The 25,298-nt window shown below is 38.9% G+C and overlaps 1 protein-coding gene across 2 annotated transcripts; it reads left to right on the top strand.

Moving 5' to 3' along the window:
* Positions 1-6,406: 6,406 nt before the first annotated feature.
* KCNG3 (potassium voltage-gated channel modifier subfamily G member 3) lies at positions 6,407-16,579 on the top strand. 2 transcript variants are annotated; one of them, XM_062573589.1, is made up of 2 exons: positions 6,407-7,023; positions 15,934-16,579. In XM_062573589.1, the coding sequence occupies exons 1-2, from the start codon at positions 6,407-6,409 to the stop codon at positions 16,577-16,579; spliced, it is 1,263 nt and encodes a 420-aa protein (XP_062429573.1). The 2 variants fall into 2 exon arrangements, with proteins under 2 accessions (XP_062429573.1, XP_062429572.1); XM_062573588.1 differs by having other exon boundaries at positions 6,407-7,056.
* The last annotated feature ends 8,719 nt before the right edge of the window (positions 16,580-25,298 follow it).

The raw sequence follows: 25,298 nt of genomic DNA, 5'->3' as shown, positions 1-25,298 counted from the left end.
GCTAGGAGCAAGAATACTGTCCAATATAAGTCAGTTAAGTCAGATAATTTACCAAAAGTACTGACAGATCTTTAGCTGCACAGAAATGAAAACTTCCATTTAACATCCGATGCAGTAAACTCAGGCTAGAGTGGCTTTATAGGCTTCACTAACTATAGTGGAGCTATGCTCCAGTTGTTACAACCTTTACAACGCAAAGGTTTTAACACCTCGTTGTGCTGCAGCATCAGGTCTACGTCCTGAGGAAGGATGTGAACGTACAGAATTCTCCAGCATAGTGGGAGGCGCAGGAAATGAGGACTTTTACAGAGAGGTCAGAACCCATTTTCACTGAGAACCAAGTGATTGCTTTGTGAACAGGATACAAGAGACTATGGTTCTACTTATTTTAGCTGGATAGTATTTGACTATAAAATAATGGAAATATTTTATAAACTTGAGCATCATCTTTAATTTTAAATAGCTAAGCAAACATTTATCCATGTAAGCCAGCTTGATTATTTTAATAAACCTGTGTTTGGGAAGAGTTTCTAGGACTTCTCGAAAACATGTAGTGTTCAATTAGAAAAATGAATACTTTTTCTACAAATGAAAATATGCATCATGTAAATAAAGTGATTAAATTTTGTATAAACTATTACATAAAATACAATTTTGCGCTTTTTTTTAATTATAGCTTAGTATAAGCAAGTGGCTGATTGTTAACAACTCAATATTTCAGAAAAGCAGCATTTAAGAGTATTAAGGGTATTTAAGGGATTTAATATCCCTCCTCTTCACCAGAAGGCTAGTGATGTTTTCTTTTTTTTAAAAAAATGTTTTATCTAACTTTATTTCCATTGAAGTATAAAGCTGGGAGCATAGTAATAGCCAGAGAAAGTTTCTGTCTTTTCTCCTTCCCCTGAGAGCCTAGATACATACAATGGAAAATATACTATTTTCCACTAAGAAGAAAAGAAAAAAAAAAAAAAGGAAAAGAGAGAAAGAGAAGTTAACCAGTATTTCCAGAAATTTCTCCTTAGAACTTTTTTTTTTTTTTTTTCCCTGCAAGTCCAGTAAAACGCTACCAGCTGGACACTAACTCCCCTGTGGTTGAGTCCCATATAATTAGACCTCTGTGCTTAGCACTTCCTCTAGGTGAGCCAGGCAGGGGTACCCATGCTTGCTCTGTTGGCTCTACCGTAAGTTCTCTATACCTCTTCTCACCAACGGGATTTCAGAGTCTCAGCAGTCTGAATTCCCTTCCCAAAGACCACTGGTGACTCACTGGTCACTTAGGCACGCAGCTTCCCGAGTCCCAACCAACAGATGATCTAAGTTTCCAGTCCTGTTCTTCAACAATACGTAACAGATGCATAGGGCTCAATTCAGTCTTCTAAATGCATTTTAAAGGCATCTACAGTCATCTATAGGGGATCCAGGACATCCCCAGGGACTGGTAGATATGACACAGATGGCTCATGCAGTACTGGAGCAGCAGACGGAGACCAGGAGAAACTAGGGCATCTCCAAAGGCACTAACTCATGTGCATTTAGGCAACTGAACTGAGCTTGTAGTCTTTGCTAAGGATTCCAGAAAAACAACAAGAAAAAGACCTCTTTATGTTAGCTAATGCAAAAAAAAAAAAGTAAGATTGTGACAAAATAATATTTATATGCATTCACTTGGCTCAGCTTCTTCCCATCTCATAGCATTCTTTGGATTCACCTACACACATGGCTTCCCCAAATCACAGCATTTCTATCTTCTCTGCAGCCAACTTCCCTTCCTCTTGGTTGGCATTTAGAAAGAGATCTCTCTGGTGTGAAAGTATTTTCCTACGTTCTTCTCTCCTGTGAGAAGTTGTTTGTGCCTTTGAATTTCCCATTAGCAAATCTCCTTCTAATCACCTTCCTCAGGCAGGCAACGTGCTTCTCTCTATGCTTTGTATCCTTCTCTATGCTATGCTCCTTCCTGGAGTTCAGGCTAAACAAACTGATTTATCCCAGCTAGTAGCCCTCTGTCCAAGAGAAATGAACCAGTCCTCAGGAATTAGCCCAGCATCAGCTCCAAGAATCTTTGCTGGGCTTTGTCTCAATAAAAGTGAAAGACAGGGAAGGCAGCTGTGCCTCACATTAAAAACACTTGTACCTGTGGGTCAGACTGCATCAAGACCCCACCATCAAATCAAATTCAGGATTCGTACACAGCCAAATCCCACAAATTGTTAATGTTTCATGAAATAAGCTAGTCTAATTATAAATGTCAACTACAGATTGTATTCTGTGCACATGTGAATACCCAACTCCCTACTAAATGTCATTCATCCACTTTTAGAAACATTCATATTCAAAATTATTCAGATCTTTAGAAGTGCCTCAGTGACAAGGGAACTTGTGTCAGGTGCCACTGACAATCCAAACTACTTCCCTTGTTAGACTCTTTATTTTGTAATTACGTGTGGTAATAGGCCCATTTCCTGAGAAGTTTTCTATGTAGTCCACAAATCACACTGAAGTTAGCAGGGCTCTGGTGCACAGAGAAATCTCATAAAAGAAAATACATCTAATGGGAACCATTTTTCCCAAGATCTAAAATAAAGATAATTGTAAACCATAGTCCATCTGTGCATGCTGAACTTTTTGGAGCATTTGTTCTGTTCTTTATTGCCTCTTTAAGTAATTAAGATAGATATTGCCAAACACAATATGTTTAGCACTCAAAGAAACCTGCCCTCATTTTGACATCTTACAGACTGCACTCTCCTTGGATAAGGAAATCTTTTTGATCTGTGTGTACATGTCTATCATTATGGTGTCCTGCTCCACCACTGGGGTTCCTAGGTGTTGGTCATACACATAAACAGGAATCCTGACAGAAGGCACCCTACCAAAACCTATTTTCTCCTGCACAACACTCAGTGGTGGCTTGGTAGTGACACACTCAGCAGCACTCAGTAATGACTTTAGTAGGAACAGCTCTGATCCTGGGTTACAAAAAATGCCTGCCACCAAAATAAACCAGTTTGCTTGAATCTTCTATGCAATCTCTTTTTTAAGCTAACATGATGCTCCACTTAGAACATAGAGCAGTGCCCTCAGCATGGGGCCAGAAAGATTTCGAAACTATGGGAAATATTTCAAGTTCATTAAATACTCTTAGGATGTAACAGCACAAACAAACATTGAGAATAGATGTTGACTTACAGGAAGTCATTTTTACATAGTGGCTATAAATATGAATTTTCTTCTGGGCAATAAATGATACAACTATATAACACCAGGAAAAGAGAGTAATTCCATTGATTTAACATCCCAGGGAGTATGCCCAGAGCTAAAAACAAAAAACCAAAAACCCCTACAGGAACTGAGAAATTCAATTGACTACTTGAAAGAGATCTTTATTATGTTTTAGATTACTAGCCAGCTTAGTTCTTCTAAAGATTCATTTTTAACCTTAAACTCTACCATCAGCATAAAGGTTGAACACTATTTAGTTTTATGTTGACCCATTTACATGATATTATTGGCTTGTTTTACTACTTTAGTATCGTACTTGACAACAGCACAGTTGGAACTTCAATACACACTTTAAAAAAGAAAAGGTTTTAAAATGTCTTTTTCCTCTTATATTACTAGATGTTCCACTGAGAGTCACACAAAGTCTTTTTTAAAATGTCCTGTCTCTTTCAGGATCTCAACCTTGTTCTTCAAATTTCATAAGATCTTCACTCATGAAATTCAACAAAAAAGGCTTGCACTCGCTGAAGTTTCCAGGAAATAGTACAGATTTAATACAACCACTGAACCGACAGTTCTAAATTCTGAGTAATTCCCATGAAACCATCTGAATTACCACAAATTTACGATAAAACATCTATTTCATAACTACAATGGTATAACCACTCTCAGAACGCCAAAAATCAGAGCACTTACTGGAAAATTACAAATTCTGTCTAAAAAATCTGAGTTTCTGTTCCTACTAAATGACTGTTCCTGGTGAGAGAACACATTGTTTGCAGCTATTGACACCAGCTAGCTAGAACAAATCTCTTCTATTGAAAGTCAGTAATTATAACTAAAATAACTAAACTGGAACATGCCAGACCACAGAGAAAACAACGTTGCTGTTGTCATGTTAGCTTTGCTTATCAATGTGTGACAATGCTATTCTAAAGAAGGAAATAACTTTAAAAACGACAAATAGAATTACATATTAAAACAACTTATCATGCTTCATAAACTGATATACAATAAAGTCTGACTCTTGTATGCCCAACACTTCACCTGTTCTTCCATACAGCTTCACCATGCAGCACATAAAGCTTTTCTTCTCTTGAAACTATTTCTAGAATGAACAGTCCAGCCCATTATTCTATGCTTCTGGAGTTCAGTTAGTAAATTCATGTCTTAAGGCCATGTTAGTTGTACTTTCCTCTCTTCCTCTGCAAACTCACAATGAAGTATGAAGGGCGTTAAAATGTATGGAGCAGGAAGCACGACAAATTACAAAGCTAGGAGCACCTGGATTACTCATTATCACTGTGAGAGTTCTAGCTATTTTTTGCTATTTAAAAATATTTTTAACCAGAAGTTCTAGTAAGTGTTCCAGTAAGAATGAAATACTGAAGCACGCATGTCAGAGAAAGGTGAAGAGGTTTAGAATAGCGATTGTTATAAAATTAACTGGCAGCCAAGAAACAGTAAGTAAATGCAGCTGCTGGTAGCAAAAATCATTCCAGCTATGTGAAAACAGACATCCAAATGACTAAACAGAGATCAGAAATGACCTTACTGTGCAACAACAGATTGATGTGCATGCTTTACTACATTTCATAATTGGAGTTCGGGTGGCGGGTGGTTTCTTCTTTTCCTCCTTAGTAAATTAACCGAGAAAAATGACTAACGGTGACCTCTAGCGGACATGCTGTGCGGGCTCTGCCGAGCGCCACGGACCTTGCGGATTTCTGTTCGGTGGTAACATGCACGTTTATTCCTACACGTCTCTCTAGATATTTTTGAGGATGCCAGATATGGTTAAAATAACAGTATTTTGTTCACATTCTCATTTAAAGCAACCGTTGTTATTAGAGAGTTTGATGATCATCCATCCCTTTTAATACACCTAACTGCCACCCAAACCTCAGCTGGGAAAGTAACATGGCAGCAACAAAAAAAAAGATAAACTGTAAAAACACATACGTGTATCTACAGTAGCAAGGAGTGGGGATGGTGAAACACCGTGTTAACCTGCACGCCCCTTTCTGAGACACAGTGCTCCAGTGACAAACCTTGGGCATCAGCTTTGAGAAGATGTTCACTCACCTGCCCTTTCTCCGGGACACCCGGAGCCGCGTTCGCAAGGGGAAGCATCTCGCCGAAGGGGAAGGCCGTATCACGGGCGGTTTCACCCCGCGGTGCTCCAGGTGCCAGCAAGCCTAGAAAATACAACTGCCACGCGGAGGGTAAGAGGAAAGAGGAAAGAAAAGGGGGGGGGGAGAGGGGGCAGCAGTGGAAATGAAGAACTCCTTGTGCCTAGTGCAACCCCCCCAGATCAAGGCTTTGGAGAGCAGGCTGGGGTCACCCCGGCTGATGTGTGCTAACGTTGGGTACAGGTGTAAGGAAGGGGCGACACCGCGGGGGGGGGGGGCGGATAGCGGAGCGCAGGCCGGAGGCTGAGGCTGCTGGAGACACGGCAGAAGGCGCTGCCGCCTCCAGCTACCCGCGCTCGCCGAGCGAGAGGGCAGGGAAAAGGGAAACGCAACCTCCCCGTGCCGTGCGGTGCCGAGGGGCGGTGCGGAGGAGAGGGGCAAAATAAAACTTTTTTTGGGGGGGGGGGGGGGGAGGGGAAGGGTGCGCAACTTCGCCCAAGTCCGCGTACGCGGGGCGGGCGGCATCGGCGAAGCCCCGGGGGGGCGCCCGGGAGGCCGAGCGCCGGCCCGCTGCAGCGGAGCCTTTTGCCGGAGGGGCGGCGGCGGCGGCGGACCCCTCCGCGGGTGGGAGGAGGAGGGGACGGGGCGGGGAGGCGGCGGCGGCCCCGCGGCGCTCCGCCACGTGCGCGGGCGGGGGAGGAGGCGGGCCCCGCGCCCCGCGGCCCCCGCCCGCCGCCGCGCCGCCTCCCGCTCGCCTGCGAGCCGGCGCCGGGCGGAGCGGCGCGGAGCCGAGCGGAGCTGGGCGCGGAGCCCCCCGCCGCCGCCATGCGCGCCCGCCGCCGCCGCTGAGCCCGCACCCGCAGCCCGCAGGTGCGGGCGGGCGGCGCCGCGGGGGCGCGCAGCCTCCGCCGCAGCCCGCAGCGGCGCCTCGCCGCCCGCCCCGTCGCCGAGCGGGAGCCGGCAGCGGCGCGGGCAGGGTCGGGGGCAGCCTGCGCCGCCCGCGCTGCCCCCCGCGCAGCCGCCCGGCCCTTTCCCCCCTGCGTCCCGCCCAAGCCATGAACTTTGGCAGGGGCCCCTCGGTGGTGTTGAACGTCGGGGGCACCCGGTACTCCTTCGCCCGGGAGGTGCTGAAGGATTTCCCGCTGCGGCGGGTGAGCCGCCTGCACGGCTGCCTCTCGGAGCAGGACGTGCTGGAGGTGTGCGACGACTACGACCGCGAGCGCAACGAGTACTTCTTCGACCGGCACTCGGAGGCCTTCGGCTTCATCATGCTGTACGTGCGGCACGGCCACCTGCGCTTCGTGCCGCACATGTGCGAGCTCTCCTTCTACAACGAGATGATCTACTGGGGGCTGGAGGGCTCCCACCTCGACTACTGCTGCCAGCGCCGCCTGGACGACCGCATGTCCGAGACGTGCACCTACTACTCGGCGGGGGAGCCGCCGGGCGAGGCGGCCGCCGAGGGCAAGGGCCGGCGGCCGCCGGGGCCCGAGGGCAGGAAGTGGCTGGAGAGGATGCGGCGGACTTTCGAGGAGCCCACGTCCTCCGTGGCCGCGCAGGTCCTGGCCACCGTGTCCATCCTCTTCGTCATCGTGTCCATGGTGGTGCTGTGCGCCAGCACCCTGCCCGAGTGGCGGGCGCCGGAGAACCGCAGCGTGGAGGAGCAGAGCAGGTACACAGCAGAGTCAGTGAGGGAGCCCTCAGGGTAGGAGGATCCTTTATTTTCCCCGCTATCCGGTGCCCGTGTGTCCCGTCCAGTGTGTCCTGCCGCTCGTCGTGATGGTCTGTCGCTGTTGCCGCCGCGGCTCCCCGGCGGCCGGAATCGGCTGAGCGCCCTTAAAACCCTCGCCCGACCTCGCGGAGTCGGGGCGGGCGGGGGCAGCGGAGCCCCCCTGAGGGCAGCAGCGAGTTACCCTTCCGCGGGCGCTGAATTCAGGGGGCAGGCGTCGGGGTGCAGGCCCGGCGGTGGGGTGCACGGCGAGCCCTGCCGCCGCCAGCCCCTGGCCCCCGGAGGCGGCAGGCTCCAGCTCCGGACGGCTCCTTTCCCGTGTGAGGGTCTCACCTGCGACGGAGCTTGGAGCCCTTGCGTGCTCTTGCTTTTAAAAGCCGTGGGCTCCTTACCCTCGTAGGGACGTTCATACACTTGGGAAATCGTAGTTAGGTCTTGCAACTGTAGAAAGAGGCAGACTAAAACCCTAGAAGAAAATAACGCAATTCCTTCCTCTCTTACTTCGGGAAAATCACAGCGCAGTAGGCACTCCATGTGTATTCGTACAAGCCCTTCTCCTGGAGCAGATACAGTACGTGTTACAGTTGTGATCCTGTAAAATCTTAAATATGGCAGTAGCCTTTCCCCTAGTCCTCATGTGGGGACACAGGAGATGATCAAATTGAGTGTTAAGCTCTTGCAAATGGATTATATTGTGCCCCAGTATTGTTTAAATTTGCTTTAGACAAAACATGTTTAAGAACACTGAATGATGTGATACACTCCTGCAGAAACCAGCCTGTAGGGTTATAAAGCTCAATCTCAAGACTTATTAGTATGAGCAAACCCTTTTCCATTTTTCTTGTGATCTGCTTAGAAGTACACTGATTCCACTGACTTCAGCATCATTACTCTCTATTTTCTATTACCTAAAGAATGTAATCGAGACCACTTAAGTGGGATTTCCCTCATAAATAAGACTGACGCATACAAAAAAAAAATGTTTCTTACTTCTATCAAGAAAAGCTTCTAGCTTTTCCCTTCTTTTAGGGAGGTACAACATCCAACAAACTTTCCAGCTTAGACTCTGCTAAAGGGACCTTACAGTGAAATCGCAATCCTGTCATTATGAAATGACCATCTTTTACCATAGAGTTAATTGGAATGTGATATATTATACTTTAGTAGCCAAATTAATTCCTTGGAAAGTATTTTCATAGTTTCCATTAACTTAATGGAAAATGGCACCTGTAATTCTCTTTGTAGCTAAGCCAAAGAATTAACTGTATGGAGGAAAAAAAAAAAAAAAAAAAAAGCAGGTACAGATTGTGAAGCAGTTGATTACTGACTAGATTCAGATATGTCAAAAGTTGCCTTTACAGGTTCTTCCAGTTAAAAAGCCCTATTTACGCTTTGAATAGTTCCTCTTGCATTGCAGTTACTTCAAAGATTGGATGCTCTGTGTGATCTTTACGTAAGGCACCAAATTTCTTAGATACTACCGACAGATACGGAAAAATATATGCAGCAGTACCATTCATGACATTGTATCTTTGTTCACATCTTCATGATGTGGAAATTAACTTTTCACTTACTGAAAGAATCTAACTTGCCGATCAATAAGGCATACGATACACATTTTTTCTTTCTTAGTGTCTTTGTGTGTGTGTGTACATGTGTGTGTACAGTGTGTATTTATACACATACAGGCGTAATTTTATGCTTCTGTGTAATCGTGTATTATATACCAAACGCTTGAAGGTTAAGGTCCCAAATACTTGTAAGATATACACTTCATAGGGCAGTGAAAGCTGCTTTTATAAATAACCACAAGGACAGCTATCAATGATAGGCTGAGTTTCCTCAGTACTGATTGTAGTACTCTATGGAATTACAACAACAAGGGTGATAACTTACTATAAAAGTTGAACACCTCTTACCATGTTCTTGCATAAGCCCCTTAGATACAAACAGTAGTACAGAATGGTTCATTTCAGATATGACAGCCCCTGTTCTATTACTGTACATGAATTCATAGTGATTTAATGGTGAACATCTTGAAGACAGAACCAAATGTGTTCCTTTCAGTCCACAGCTTGTCACCTTCTGAGTTCACCGTATTCTCTTACAAGAGCAACCCCTTTCATATATGCTGTAACATGATTAAAAAGCCCACTCTGTCTGGAAAAAAGAAGCCACAATCAGTGATGAGTGACACAGTTAAGTTACAACCACTAATACTTGCCACAGGATTTGACCTAACGTCCAGTTCTCTTTTGACTTTATTTCTCTGTATTTGTTTACATTTTCTTTGCTTTTGCTTGTATTAATTTAATATAAAATTACTTAGGCTTATTTGAAAGTCTGGTCATAGGAATTGCACAGCAGTATCTGTAATTGAGCACTTTGGCAAAATTGTCCTTCTAAAGTGGGAATGCTTTTAAAAATCTGGCCACTAGTTTCCGATATGTCCAACAGTTTGAAGCCAAATTACACCTTTTGTTTATTAAGCAGGGTTCTTCATTGAAATCAAGAAATTCTGTCTCACATAACAATACAATAATACTTTTGTCAACAGAAATTGTAACATTAATGCTATATATGAGTGAGTTTTGACATATGGTACTGTAATTACAAGTATGGAAGCTTTACGTTATTCTGAAAAGGTATCTTGAAAACTTCCGAGAGTGAAAATTATATGGGCTTATCTAGAACGCCTCAGAACATAAATTTTCGATGCAATTGACTTTTCAGATCAAAACGAGAGATACTGAGTTACTGATAGGAGAATTGTTTCAAGAAATTTAGCAGCTTTCAAACCTGCTCTGCTATTTTTAGTCTCTCATGTTCACTGATAAAAACAACTGCCCTTTCCTCAATATTACGTTACATTACTTAAGGCTTGGAGAGATGCCACACTGATAATTTTTGTGGTTGAAATGCAGTGACTCTCCACAGAACCACTGTGGATAGCGGCAGTGAAAACAGCTCTACCAGTGTGTCTCCACCGTGTCGAGGCATCATCTCTAGACGTGAGAGAGTAACTGACTCTGTAACTTACTGCATCAGCCTCTTGGATGCGGTTAGAAATAAGGGTTACTACTGTTACCAGGTAGTACCAGCTGTGTTCATTTTTCTTAAGTGAACACCTCTTCTCTAGAAAAGAAATTGAGTACACCACACTTTTCCCATTTTTTCTGAGAAACTGTTATGTTGTTGGGACCCTTTGCTGTGACCAAGCAGTTAAAGGGTGAACAGTCTAGAAGACTATTTCTGATCCTTTGGAGTAACACCCTTTAGAGGGCAATAGAGAACTCCATGAGTAAGACTTTTTAAGAGGAGAAGGACGAAGAATCTGAATTCTGAATTTCAGAGATACTGGATGCTGACAGAATAAAATTCCCTGATTTGCAGAGGGATTGCCTTTCCCGAGACCAGTCTCAGAATGTGTGACGAAAATGACATATTAATGAATTAAAAGATTTTAATTTTACTTTATTTATTTATTTATGCTTTTTAAGATTTTGCTCTCTTCCCTGCCTTGGCATGTTTCACTTCTCAGTGCTAAAGATTTGCATCACATTAGCACAGTTTAGGAGCAGACAGCAGGGACACCTGTCTCCCCTTCTGTTGCTTTTGGCAATTCCAAGTCATCGTTGCTCTCTCCTGAACTGTGCCAACAGATGCATGCTGAGAGTCTCTGATCAGGGACCCGTCTAAAAACTCATCATAAGCATAATCTTTTGGGGAGTTTCTTAAGCCCTGCAATAGCAAGTCATTTGAAGCCGCTTGACTTAAAGCCAGCACAACGCTGTATTTCTTTAAACTATTTTTCTAATGCTATATACAAATAGCTTGTTAGCACAAGGAAGAGACTGTTGTCCCTTTTCCACTTACTGAATCATGATTAAATCTGTATTGAAAGAATCCCTTGGTTATCATATTACTGCTATGTTCTTAAGCAAAAATATATAAACACAGTAACTTTTCCAAAAAGCATCTCTGAACAGCTACCAATGGGATTTTGTCATTCTGGCAAAACATCAGTTTAAAAAGTTACATTTCAGCTTCAGAGGCACAAAAATCATTATACTTTTAACTCTGTGGAACTTCAGAAAATATTCATGTCCAACATCTGCCCAAAAAGCCAAGAACTTACTCCTTCCTTGGATAAGATCTAACCTGAATTTAACACTAAGTTCTTAAAGAACGTAACTGAAAAGATCTAATTTAAAAATAAAGATGTGGACTCTTCTGATGGATTCAAGAGATGCTCAAAAATGTGGTAGAGTTGTTCCAAAATAAAGATAACACAAAGCATGCATGCAAGATGCAAGATGACATGCATCACTTGCCGGCCACAGGAGAACCTTGAAGAGCTCATCAGGGTTGAGTGCTATACACATGTTCAAAGAAGGTGGAAAACATGTTTATGTCCAGGCATCCCCTGACAGCTATGAAAGATGTTTGGCTCTTCCCCCAGGGGTGCTGAGACAGATTTCATTATGTCCTCCAACATAAAAGGCATGCAGCAGTTTCATGCATGAAGACATATTGCTACCAAAGCAAGGATAGAATGGAAAAATGCCAGCAAAGTTATAATGCAATGAGACTACTTGTTTTATGGTCCTTATTCTCCAGTTTGTTGTCATACAAAAATTCTGTTGATTTCAAAAGGACTGAAAAACATTGTGTGTGAAATGACTAGGAGTCTTCCTGAGCAGGATGGCTATTGCTTGGACACTTTCTGTTTTAATGTGCTTTACACGGAAATAGATTTTAGCAACAATTTAACTAAGTTGTGTTAGCAGTGTTTAATCTTTAATCCTGTCATATTGTGTCTTCAATCATACCATGTTTTCCTCATATCCTGTATATGTGCATGTTTTATTTATAAGCTTAATTGCTAATACTGCTAATAATGAATATTTTTGGGAGATTTCAGCCAACTCACCGGAAGATACTAAAGCATAAAATTGGCACTTTGAGGTGAAGAATAATGCTAAGCTGAAATACTTTATTTACAATATGATCCTTTTAGTATAACAAACTAGTCTTGTTAATGATTGAAAAAGTTTAACGCTGCATGTAAAATAGCTTATTTTGAAAGGAGGTTATCAGATGGAACAGAAAAGTAAACAGTGATTAGATTACGGAAGAAATGAGGCTTACAAAGGCTTGACTTTCAGTTTATGGACAAAGAGACTCATTAAAGCAATCTTGAAAAGCTGTTAATTACCAAAAGGCTTAAAATTTTAAGGGAAAAGAAAAAAAAACCTCCTGTGCTTAAGTCTGGGACAATGAAGATCTTCCAAAAAATAAGTATAAGCAGAAATAAGCATAAGCAGAAATAAGTATAAGCAGTAACCAAATAAAAATTAGGACCTAGTATTTTCTTTGATTATTCACAAATTTTGAGGGGCTCTTTGAGGAAGCAGTTTATTGGTTTGTTTCTTCTTTCCTCTTTCTTTTTTGAATACTAACTATTTTAAAAATCAACTGATGGGAGAAAAAGGCAATCAAAAACTGTGATGAAAGTTTATAAAACAGGTACTACATTTTATCAAATAATGCTTATGATTTAATTATATAGCTATAGATTTTTAAATTGCATATTATTTCAGGAGTAGGCAATAACAGGCAGTCTGTCATATGAATACGCAGGAAGTATTTTAAGAACTGATTACAGAAGATGTAGTAACTTTAGTCTTCCAAGAGAATGCATTCTAACTGGCATTAACAGCATATTAAGTTAAGTTCTCTTAACGACTAGCTGTTAATTTTGGTTTCCTCATTGGATGTTATTTATCCCTTAACAAGTATCTAAGTTAGTTATAAAGATAAGTCAGTTTAAGCAGAGAGAGACTTGATCTTAAAGTGGAAACTTAATATGTAGCTCTCTAAAGTTCACAAGAGGCAAGAGGTTTCCAGTTCAGCTTAGAGAAGCAGTTACTCACTTTGATGTGATTGATTAGTACTGCTGAAATCCATTTATAAAGGCAAAGAAGAGTAAAAAGAGAGGAGCAATCAAACTCTTCCACTGGTGGTGAACAAGTAGGGAGATGGTAGAAGAAAAATGAGAGATTCTTTTCCATCGTTTTCTCCCTGTGTGTAATGGATGGGAAAGATGGGTAGGTATAACATGGAGAAACGGAAGTGTGAAATATAATGGAATGGCAATAACACATTTCACACTATCTTGATCTTTGTCATCTTTGCATCAGTGATGTTCCTTAGGTCTCTCAAAGTCTGGATCTCCAGTCCTTCCAAGTGCAGTATAATTGATTTATAAGTAGCTCTTCAGCCAAAAACTGCCAGTAGAACTCCAGAGTAAAACAATGCATTGATCACATTTCATCTAACATCAATTTTTAGTGGCACAACTATTTCCCAAAGTTGTATTAGACCAATACTGATTCATAGATAAGACTTCCACTGAATGACAAAGATCTGGACTGAACTTCCTTACAGCTTGAGTCAAGGATAACCTGCTTAATTTGTGATAGTAGAGTAATCATGTCTTCAATGTCCTCCTCCATCAGGAGGAAATATTAAGTGGAACATCTTTAATTTGCAAAATTAAGAGTAGCTTTTTCATTTCATAGGTCACAGGCAGAATTACCAGACGAATTTCATAAAATATAATAAAATACTGTGTATTGGAATTGTAGAATATTCCTAGTTGCAACTTTATATCCAGCTACAATTTTCTTTAAAGCATTACATGAGATCCCAATTAGCCAATAACCTATAAGTACATTCTGACTTTATCAGTGTGTCCACTAGCATAATCTTGCTGCTTGGCTGCTTTTTAGTAGAGAGAGTCTTCTGTATTTCATTAATAAAAAAAAAAAAAAAGCTTTCTTCATCATGTGTGTAATGAGGATGAGAGAGAAAATGCTATATTTTGAAGAGAACTTAACAATTTTTTTTCTTGATTTTTCCACATGAAGGAATAATAAATTAAAGGTGTTATCCACATTTATACAGAAAGGTTCATTTAACAAAGTACATGAGCATTTTGTTTTGAGGACATTATGAGCCAAGTATCTTTTTAAGAAATCAGATCAGCACATGAGGTATCACTTATTGTCATTATTAAAGGAAGCAGTAGTATTTTCAAAAGCCTAATTTCTAAGAGAAACCATAATTCTTAAGAGAAAACTATTTTGATATTCATAGTTCTTTGCATCAAAAGTTGCTGACATAAATACTTTACAAGCCCTTTATGAAGAAAGGCCATTTGCTTACAGAACTTTCATTGCTATCCACACAACAAGAATAGTCTCTTATTTTAGGTGAATAATTATCTCTAAGTAGTTTATTTATGTTCATTTAAACTTGCTGTGGCTGGAATTAAAGTATAAGTTAATGACTTTATGTCAACTGACAGTTACTATTTCCTCCATTTCTAGCATAAAACTGAAGTATATGATATGAACAAAAAACTGTTACATTTTAATATGTGGAACTCCTATAAAAGTTAGTTTATGAAGTTTATTAGTATCAGTTCCTAACAGAGCATTGCCTCAGTAATAGCAGCAGATTTCAGAACTCGTAAAAATGTATGCAGATGTGTTAGGGAAAAAAAAAACTTAGTTTTTAAAGGACACTTGGATGATTACTTATGAATTAATTATTGGTTCTACAGATACTACCTTGTTAGGGTCTCTTGCAGTAGGAAGAAACTCTGGTTTCATCTAGTATTGTCAAATCTTGATTCTTACTTCAGTTGCAGACCTGTTGGTAGGAGAAGAGACTGGTGACTGGCTTTTACCTTGCTGAAAATGTGAAAAGAGATAAGCAAAGGAGGGAGGGAAATATTAGTTTGCATTCCCTCCTTTATTAAACAAGTGAGCACAGTTTGGATTCTTTAGGGGTTATTTTCAGATCCATGTTGAGATACTTGGTACACAACAGTTATTGAATAATTCTCAAGCAGTATTTTTATCTTCTGTTTTTACCTTTCATTCATTCAAGTGAGAGAATGTTCTCAAATCTCATTCACTGCATTGGAACTTTAAAATATCCAAGAATGTACTGAATTTACCTTTTTAGAAGAAACATTGCTTTCTTTTATCTAGGCTATTATTTATGCTTAGCAAGAAGACAATCTTGCCTATTGCTTTGGTTACCTTGACATTTTTGCTACAACACAGTTTAGCTGAAATTGTGTTTAAAACAAAAGATGAATTTCAACTACTGCAGACTGTAGTGTGTACCCACTGGTGAAGAATAAAATACTGGCTGTATGTGTTGGCTATACCTACAAAGTTCTGAATATAGGCTCTAGGTAAGCCCCTGTTTGGGAGGCATACGATGGACTTACTGATGCTAGATGATGAAGACCCAAAATGCATGGGGGGTCTGACGCAAAAGCCAATTTCTACCTCCTCCATCTTCACTTTTATAGTAGTTTAGCAGTTTGGTTCAGTACACTGCTGTTACTAATCAGGCAGTTCACTGATCTTCAGTCTTCGGCTTTCCTAGAGTGGATCAGGCATCCTAGTTTAAAAAAGAGAGAGAAATGGAAAAAAAATGTTCTAGATTATGTTAGACATGGACATGTTAATTTCTTGTAGCATTCCAGATTTCTTAGGAATATTTGCACAGAATTATAACTAGTAGCAATTTATAATTCTAAGAAAATGATCTCTGAGTTCTTAGCAGACATTGGTTTAAAATTCTCAGTAGATCTACAGGTTAATTGCTGAAACATGGTGCTAGCTGCTCAGAATACGCATAGTGTGGCTTTCTGTTTGTTGTCTGTGAAGGTCTGAATGTCAATTTGGTAATGTCCATAAACAAACCAAACATCCATCCATTAAAGCATTTTCACAGAACATAAATACTGTACTTTGTTTCTTTTGGCAGGATAATTGAAGCTATCTGCATAGGCTGGTTCACTGCAGAGTGCATTGTGAGGTTCATCGTCTCCAAAAACAAGTGTGAGTTTGTCAGAAGACCTCTCAACATCATTGATTTACTGGCAATTACTCCCTACTACATCTCTGTTCTAATGACAGTTTTTACTGGGGAAAATTCGCAGCTTCAGAGGGCTGGAGTCACCTTGAGGGTCTTAAGAATGATGAGGATTTTTTGGGTGATTAAACTTGCTCGTCATTTCATTGGCCTTCAGACACTTGGTCTGACTCTGAAGCGTTGTTACAGGGAGATGGTGATGCTACTTGTCTTTATCTGTGTTGCTATGGCAATTTTCAGTGCACTTTCCCAGCTTCTTGAAAATGGGCTGGACTTGGGAACAAAGAATAAGGATTATGCCAGCATCCCTGCTGCTTGTTGGTGGGTGATCATCTCTATGACCACAGTTGGTTACGGTGACATGTGTCCCATCACTGTACCTGGAAGGATTCTTGGAGGAATTTGTGTGGTTAGTGGCATTGTTTTATTAGCCTTGCCAATTACTTTCATTTACCATAGCTTTGTGCAATGTTATCATGAGCTCAAATTCCGATCTGCTAGGTACAGTAGAAGCCTCTCTGCTGAATTCTTAAATTGACCAAATTTGCATTCTGTTGTAGTTACTTGCTAAGCTTTGTCTTAGAAGAGAATGGTGGAAAGTCCCTTCACATGTTCTTGACTGGATAGTCCTATGGAACATTCTCACCAGCCTGGAGAAAGCTCGTCACCATTCAGACTGGAAGGATGGCCATCTGGCTTGGGCACCTTGTAGGGAGAGGGAGGGATGTCTCAAAGTTGAGAGAATGAAATAGCAAAAGAGGACTCAGAAGCCCTCAGCCAAGCCAGTGGGGTCTTCAGCTTGCCTTTCCACACACACACACAAAAAAAAATAAAAAGAATAAAAAATGGGCTTAATACTGAGACTCATCATTCCCATAAATATATCTTGTATCATGCTAAGCAATATGTAGCAGAAATTTTTCAAAGACTTTAAAATCTAAATCCCCCTCAGAGACATTGAAGCCTACTCGACTGACATATCTCCACTTTTCACACAGATAAGCGAATCAGATATTGAAGAATTGCTGCTACTTTTGAGCCTCACAACAGAGTAGATCTTGTTCTGCCACTTAAAAAAGATGAAGAATATAGGTCTGTAGGGCAAAAAAAATTAATGTCTGATTCTGATCTTTGATGAAGCACACAAATCTTTAGTAAAACCAGTGAAGTCCGTGGCATTGCTCTGAATTTGCAGTGGAATAACCAAGATGAGTATGTGCATCTCTGAATGCTGTAGCTTGCATTTTCTTGGTTATAAGCTCTGGAACAAGCTCTTTTTTTAGAAGTAAGCGTTGTACTTTAACAAAGATCAGCACAAAAATCCAGGCATTGATAAATATATTTTTTGGTAGCTTAGTGGAGCAGCTATCCAAATTTTACTTAGGTTTTTTGTTGAACTCCATCCACGTAAGATATATATCAATAAGCATAGATTTTTCTTCCATTTAATTAACCACATAGAACACAGCATAGTAAAAGTTCTCTAGGAGAAATTATATAATTCTATCACTTGAAACAGTCTGGAGAAAGCACTAGAAAACAAGAATAGCTGCTCCCTGTCAGATGATACTCCATCATCTTTAACTTCTATGATTCTTATTCAAGGATACACTTTAACTTAATGGAAGTTTCAAAAACAACTGTAAAAAGCCCAAAGGATATTGAAAAAAGCAAAATATAAAGTAGGAGTTGCACTTGGCAAAACAGTATATTCTCCAATGTAACTAGAAAATTAAAATGAATCAAGTTAGGTTCTGAAATATTGTACACTACATTTCTTGTGTAGTACTGCTTTAGTAGCATTGTTCAGTATAATTCTGAAAGACTGTCATGTAGAACTGTGCAGTTAAACATTAAAACACATTTAGGTACAGCTTTACAAATTTAGGTACCAATAAACATCAGCAGGGAGCTTTCCTATTTATATGGAAGTTCACAGTCATCAGCATAGTTGAATTTGGTGTGCTTGCCTGAAATTAGTGCAAAGTATTTACTATTACTGTACTGCAGAAGCATCTTTTGTATACATATTTGTTAACAGCTTTAGAAATAAAATGAGTTATCGCCTAGAAAACACATCTCTCAAATTGCTCACTCAGATTAAAGTACCAGACTGGTGAGTAACCAGTACATTGAAGGCTCTACCACGAAAGAGTACTCAAGACATGAAAAATTCGTTAGCATTTGTCTTAAAGAATTATATTACAAATGGTTTCTGAAGGCCTGAAAATGATCTCAATAGCCTTCCCACTGCCAAGCTTCACTTTTCCTTCTGTAATTTTTAAAGAACAGAGTTTTAAGTAATATTACAGACATACCTCTGTTTCTTGTCCATGATGAGTACTGATGTTCAGAAGGTCAGCTCTATACCGCCCTAGACTGCTATATGTATGACCTTTATGTCAGAATTACGTAGTTCAGAAACTTGCTCTTGCATTCCACAGAATGGGGAATATCAGTTAAGCAAAAATTTCATAGGTCAGATTCACTGCTGATGTTAGTTAGACAAGTATTGACTTCAGAGACACTTACATGATTTATGCCAGCTGAGGTGCTGGCTCTGTATTCCTGCATGTGTAACTATATATATAAATATATATATATATATATATATATATATCCTTTTTATATTATATATTAGTCAGTTGAAATGTTTTTTCCTCCTCACAAAAACAAATTCCTCCTTGGATGTAAGTCTGAAATTTCAATTTTGTCAAGCACAGCTGTTGAAGAAAATAACATTTTTGTCTTCTAATGAAAAGTTTATTTTGACAGTATCAAAAAAATAGCCAATTTCAAGGAGGAAATACCTGCTTTGTGTGTCCCTCTCCTATTTTTTCCATTAAAAATGGACAAAAAACCATATAAGAACGTAGCCTGCCAGGTTTTCACATGCTGTTTTCCAGGTATTAAATACTTGGAAAAAATATTAGTTTCCATACGACCATTAAAACTTATTTTGTCTTTTGTCCATGTATTTAACCAAACCAATACCCTGAGATACAACCTTCCCCCCTTCCCCAAACTCCTAAATTTGAAATGCATAAGGAATCTGTATATACTTTTAAAAATGTTGCAATCTTGATTTCAAGACAAAATAATATGCATTTTAGGACTACTTATATAGCTAATTTTTAGCTGTCAGTACAAAAGGAAAAATACAAATTAACGCACATAGCTTGTGAATACCAACTTACATCGTGAATCATTTTGTATAAGTAATTAAGGACAGGAAGTTTTCAAAGATGCATAAATTCAGATTATATCTGGTAGAAGAACAAAATGTCTGATGCTTCATGAAGTGTTTGCCACTTAAAGAATCTCTTACCCAGTATAAAAAGATTACCTACTGAAAATAATTGTGTAAAGGTCTGTGGAGTTTTAAGTCATTTTAAATAGCTAATCTTTGATTTTTGTATGACAGAATGTAGGCAAAATGAACTTATGTATTTTTAATTTGAGGTATAATAAAATATTATTTTGAAACTTGCTCTCCATGTAATCCCCCTATGTAGAGATACAAACTTTTTGTTTTCTATTTTGTGTAGTATGGTTATGAGCGTGTTGACTTCAAGTTTCCTTAGAAACCAAGCTGAAGAAGCCTGATGTCAAAGGTAGCCTTTGAGGGCTTTACAGTAAATAAATAGACTTCCTGACTTGTCATTTTCAATAGATTGGTGACTTTCTGGTGAAACTTAAAAAATACTGAATTACACATGAGAACATGAATAAGCTTATCTTTAAACAGATTAAATTGTTTTACTAAAGTTTACCAGAGACTTTGTTTTATGCAGACATGGGGTACAACACGCTCTGTGCCTGAATACAGCATTTCCAAAGCCAAATGAAGACAAGTTGGCTCATTTCTAATAACTGCCAATCTGAACCTTATACAATAAAACATTTCCTGGAAAGTACCTCCTTCAATATATGAAGCATCTGCAGTTGAAACAGACGGAACACGAACATAACACAACTGGCAATACATGAGGACGCTATATCTAACTGTGACCCAGCTTTTCTGTTCATCTAAAATGAAACCAATGCCAATGAATTTTGAACTGCAGTTACACATCTTGATGATAACAAAGGTTAATCATATGTTACATACGAAGTTCAATCCTTAGGACTGACTACTATATGTTACAGTGTGTAATTATATATTGACTGCAGTCCTTCAAGGTACTGACTGCCACTTGAGAACATTTGATCTTCCCCAATATCATTGGAATTGAGAGGTGTCTACAATGCATTTTCCTTCTATAGTTCTACATGAAGCCAGTATATTCACCAAAAATAAAAATTACAAAGTATGGAAGGTTATCATCTCTTTTTATATAAGGCTATGCTAGCGGTAATAAAAGAAAAGCTATCATGAACACTTTATGAACACTTCCAAAAAATCTGAATAATTTGATCAGCTGGTGATTTTAAACAGTTTTACCAGCATGTGGGGCAGACATTTAACATGGGATATTAACTTTTAGAGTACAGTGGCTGATCCTTGTGTACCTAGCAACAAGTTTGATGAGGATAAAAACCCTGCTAATGTAAGATTCATATCTTGATACCCTTGTATTTAATGAAAAGTTACTGCATTTTCATCTTGTATAGGAAATTTGTGCCTATAAAGAAATTAGTCTTCAGCTTTTGTAGTACTTAACCCTGATGTTTCTAAGATAAAATTGACACTCTTATGGGTGGAAAACACTTGTCTCTTCCCCTCTGAGTAATAACCACAAAAATCTTATGAGACTGGAATGTCAGCCTAGAAGTGATCATATGTGCACACTAGTCAACTAAAAATCAGTAGTCATACCAGTGAGTTTCTTGTGAACTGGTCACCAGCAAAATGAACATGGTCTACCAGGTTCAGAATTTTCTGCCACAGAAAAGGAAATTTTGGTCATTTGAAGTACCTTGAAAATTTTAGTATTTTCCCTTCAGATGCACTTTTGAGGAGGCATTTGCAGGAAAATTACCTAAGCTGTACACAGCAAAAGTGATTATGTTGCTTTGAAATTTTTTTTATGATGATTTAAAAAAAGAAAGTTGATTCATATTTTCTCCTGTTTACTTGTTTGTCAAAGCAAATATACACATTTGTGTGTGTGTATACATATATATTAGTTCTTGCTCCACAAACCAGATCCTTGTTTATAAAGGAGGCACAGTAAGAAAGACAGGTGTTCAGCCTTGCTGGAGCTTTAACAGTTTACATGAGCAGATGTTCTGCCCAGCACATATAGAACAACAAAATGCTGGTTCTACAGTTAAAAACTAGTATTACATAGGCCTGTGAAATGCTACATAACATAGGGAATTATCTTTTGCAGATGACAAATAGGTTAAGCATCATGAAGACTGCACAGTGAGCAACCAACTGACAATCTGTTTTAACAAGAAATTTTAATAATAACAATAAAAATCTTTGGTCAGATTAATAAAACGTGAATGTTTGCAACTACAGCATTTTAGACTCTTTTGTTCTTTATAAACACAAAGGTTTATAATTTTATAGAATGTTAATTTTCTATATTGTTCACATATCTGTAGAGAAATGTGTATAATATAGTCTGGAAAGTTATAAATATTGTCTTGATGTGAATACAGTGTTAGATATATAAAATCATGAAACAAAATTTCCTAGCCTTTTGGGTATACTTCACAGAGCAGGGGTCAAAACAAAGATTTACAACTCTATCAGATGTGTTCCTTTTTTAACAAAGGAATTCTATGGCTATTCATACTGGTATTTATCTTGGCAGAAACTTTCTTCCTGCAACAATTTTTTGCTACCGAAAGGACGTATTTGCTATTTAGAACCAAGGAGGATTACACAATAAAAAAAATTCTTTATCTAGAAGTCAGTGAGAGACAATAAATAAAGTTAACCCTACACTACTGCTTTTACAGGGTTATTCTTCTCAACAACAGCAATTGCATATCACAATTATGGGCAACAGAATTGTCAAAACAAAATGAAAAATGAGACATATAGCACATACATTATTCCTTGAAAATTATTTATAAGAACAAATACAGAGAATTTGATTGAATTTGACTTCTAGTTCATTCAAATTTGTTTACATTTAAAAGAAAAGTATAATAGAGTTAATTCTGGAATTTCAAAACAAACAGAATTTTCACTAGTGCAGTACTTACATTATTATTAGTCCTACAAGCTAAAGGGACAGGGTGAACAGATTTAAGACGTACTCTGGTGATTCTTTAAATTAAGCCATTTAAAATATTATTTCCAAAAATTAACAAAACTGATGTTCTTCTAAAAACAAAGAATCATCTGAGTATCATAACAGTGCATTATGAACTATTCTAGCATTAGCCCATTACATTATTATGAAATAACAGAATTTTAGTTTAGAAATCATGGGTGTTTTTACTTCTCATATTTTATTTATTAGTTTTAAAAGTTTTAAAATGAGATCAATCACCAAAGAAATCAAGCATGTGTCCAAATAGTCATATGAGATTATTTTGTCAGTAGTTTTCTAACAGAATTTCTAAAATGTTTTGGAATCAGAAGTAACAAGAGTAACATTCTTTATCTTTAAAGATCTTTAAAGTATCATTAAAGTTTTAATGCTGTTATTCTATTCCAGATATTCTCAGCACTATTAGTTTGAGTTGCAACTCTGGATACATAGAACATATTAAAAAAAATAAATTCTTGATGTCACAGCATTTTATACATTTTTGTCATAAGAATTTTAAAAAGAAAAAAGCAAATAAGTTCATTAAATTTTAAAAATCAGAAAGTTAAAAATCAGAACTTTTTCCCTTGTATCCCAGGAATCTCTGACTTCAATTTTTATTTCTATATTTCTTTGATTGTTATTTTACTACTACTAAAGTAGAATTAGGAATTATAATGGAGGTCTCTTATTATACTTTGGCTCTGCAGCCTTGGATCAAAGTGACAATACTACTCCAAAACCCATATAGCCTAAGACTGAAGCACAAATCCAAAGAAATACACAGACAAGATGGGAAGATGGGAGGAAAAAAAATAAAAAAGCAAGGAAACACAAGGCATTTCTCTGTTGCATGAGTGCCACTAATTTGTTGAGTCTGAGATGAATTTTTAAAAGTACTAAGTATTTAAATACAAGCTGTTTCTGCTTTATTTTTCTTGTATTTATTTTAGAGCTGCTCACACAGAATGCAGTACTTAGATGATAATCCCTTCTACATTGCTAAAGGCCTTGTCATACGTACCGGCTGTGCCAAGACAGCACAGGCTCTATCCACGACTTCTGTTGTTAAGAGTTTAATGAGTATTTGAAGTTGAAGTCAGTTGAGCCATCTGATGGGAAACCACATGACATTGAGACCGTATGTTAGGATACCATCTTGAATCCTTGATCACAGACCCATGGTAGATGCTGTATGAGCGTAAAAGAAAATAAATATTCTCGAAGTTTATTCTCTAAGTACAGCCATTCAGAAAAGAAAAGCATGAGTAATAAGAAAAAAGTTTCAATAAAAATAAATCAAATCTAAAAGCCCTTTTAGACTAATCTAAAATTACCAACTGCTACTTACATTTTTCCTGAAAGCACATTGTTTCTCAGCAGTCAAAAGCAGAATGAAGCTTCCCATTAACCTTCAGAAGTATTAGTTACAATAGAAAACAAAGATAAATTCTACATAAAACTCTCAGAAAAGAGCTAGTTGCCCTGAAAACAAACTTATAAGTACTAAATATACACTGCAGTGCACAGATAAGAATGAATCACAAAGTTTGCCTACTAACTTGATGACAGGATTTTATTGTATCTTTGGAATGTGCAGAATATTTGTCATTGGAATACTGTGAACAAAATTAGAAATCCTTCACCCACAGTTTTATCCTTTGTTCTTTCAGTTGCATAGGGCCTCTCCTCCAAGGTTCCTCCCCTCCAACATGCATATACAACCCTTACCTAACTGCTGTGCTCTCTGTATTTCACATTCATTTACAGGTCCAGTTTTCTGAGATACCTGAATGGTACTTTCTTTCTCCTCTCATACTATCAAGTGGAGAACATCAGTTGGTCTGTTCTCCAATTTTTAAGAGCCTTACTATGCAAATCATTGCTCAGATCCTATTGCTCATTTTGTATATTGTAGCTGGAATGACATTGGGATGGACAAATGTACTTAAGTACCTAACATAACATGTTTTTATACAAATCCTTTCCAGTTATTTTGGATTCCTGCCAAAGATTCTTGTTTATAACCCCCTATACAGACCCCTTGAGTATTCCTGCCTGTGGTGCAGCTTATTTGGGATGTATGTTGGACTCTGATTCAAACTGAGCTTATTGGTAACAGCAGCTTTTTGATCTCCATTGTCTCAAGAAGCTTAAAAATCAGAAATGTCTGAAGACAAAATCTTCTCAAAGAAGTCAGGCACCCAGTAGTGAATTAAAATTAGCTTTGATAGCTTGCTTTGTTTTGGAAAAATCTACTTGTCATCTGAGTAATGGAAGACAGAGTTTGGGAGATAATTGCCAGGTTACCCTCAGCAAGACCAGTGACCATGAAGCTCATCTGCTTCCCTCTAGCATCTCTATCCTATTAGTTTTCTTAGACTTCCCTCTTTCACACTTCAACACTGATCCTTATTCAAGGAGCATTAAGGTTAAACATTAAAATCTAGTGTTTGAGGCTGCTGTTACTTTTGCCTTCTGCTCATGTAGGCTGTCCCATGCACATGTGAAGTGCAGTTCAATTACAGATTAGATAACTGAAAGCAAATACTCAAACATTTCTCTCTGTGTCAGTGCAGAATAAAAGCTTTCTCTTTCCCTACAAGGAGTGTCATATGTAACAAGAGGAAACAGTCATGCAAAGCAAAGCTTTTACAAAGCAATACAAAATATCCTAGATCATCCACATCTGACCCTACATTTACAATCTTAATCTAGTACTCCACATCCTGCAGCCCATTCAAATCCACTCAAAACTCTGCAGTAGAGATCATTTGCCTGCATTTAGCCACCTACTTGTATACCAGCATTAATGGTCATTCAGCACAAATTCTTGACAGCTGAACAAGTACTGCCAAAGAGACGTTGGACTTACAGATTTGTAGATACCCCTTTACATTTTGATGGATTACTAAAATGAGATTGCTGCTTCTACCAACCAGTGAGAGCAAACTGGCCAAGCTGGGACAGTGCACTTCCACTGGCTGGTCCATTTCCAGTGTATAACAGAATAACACTACCAGCAACTCAATAGTCTCAGAA

The sequence above is a fragment of the Rhea pennata genome, chromosome 3 (assembly GCF_028389875.1).
Source record: "Rhea pennata isolate bPtePen1 chromosome 3, bPtePen1.pri, whole genome shotgun sequence".
Lineage (NCBI taxonomy): Eukaryota > Metazoa > Chordata > Aves > Rheiformes > Rheidae > Rhea > Rhea pennata.
The sequence above is the reverse complement of the archived record's forward strand: the minus strand, read 5'-3'. Positions and strand labels throughout refer to the sequence as shown.

Bases quoted from the DNA above. Each gene is read 5' to 3' on its own strand.
- KCNG3 (XM_062573588.1), top strand. From the start codon at position 6,407: ATGAACTTTGGCAGGGGCCCCTCGGTGGTGTTGAACGTCGGGGGCACC. The intron at 7,057-15,933 runs GTAGGAGGATCC...TTCTTTTGGCAG, and splicing joins TCAGTGAGGGAGCCCTCAGG to GATAATTGAAGCTATCTGCA.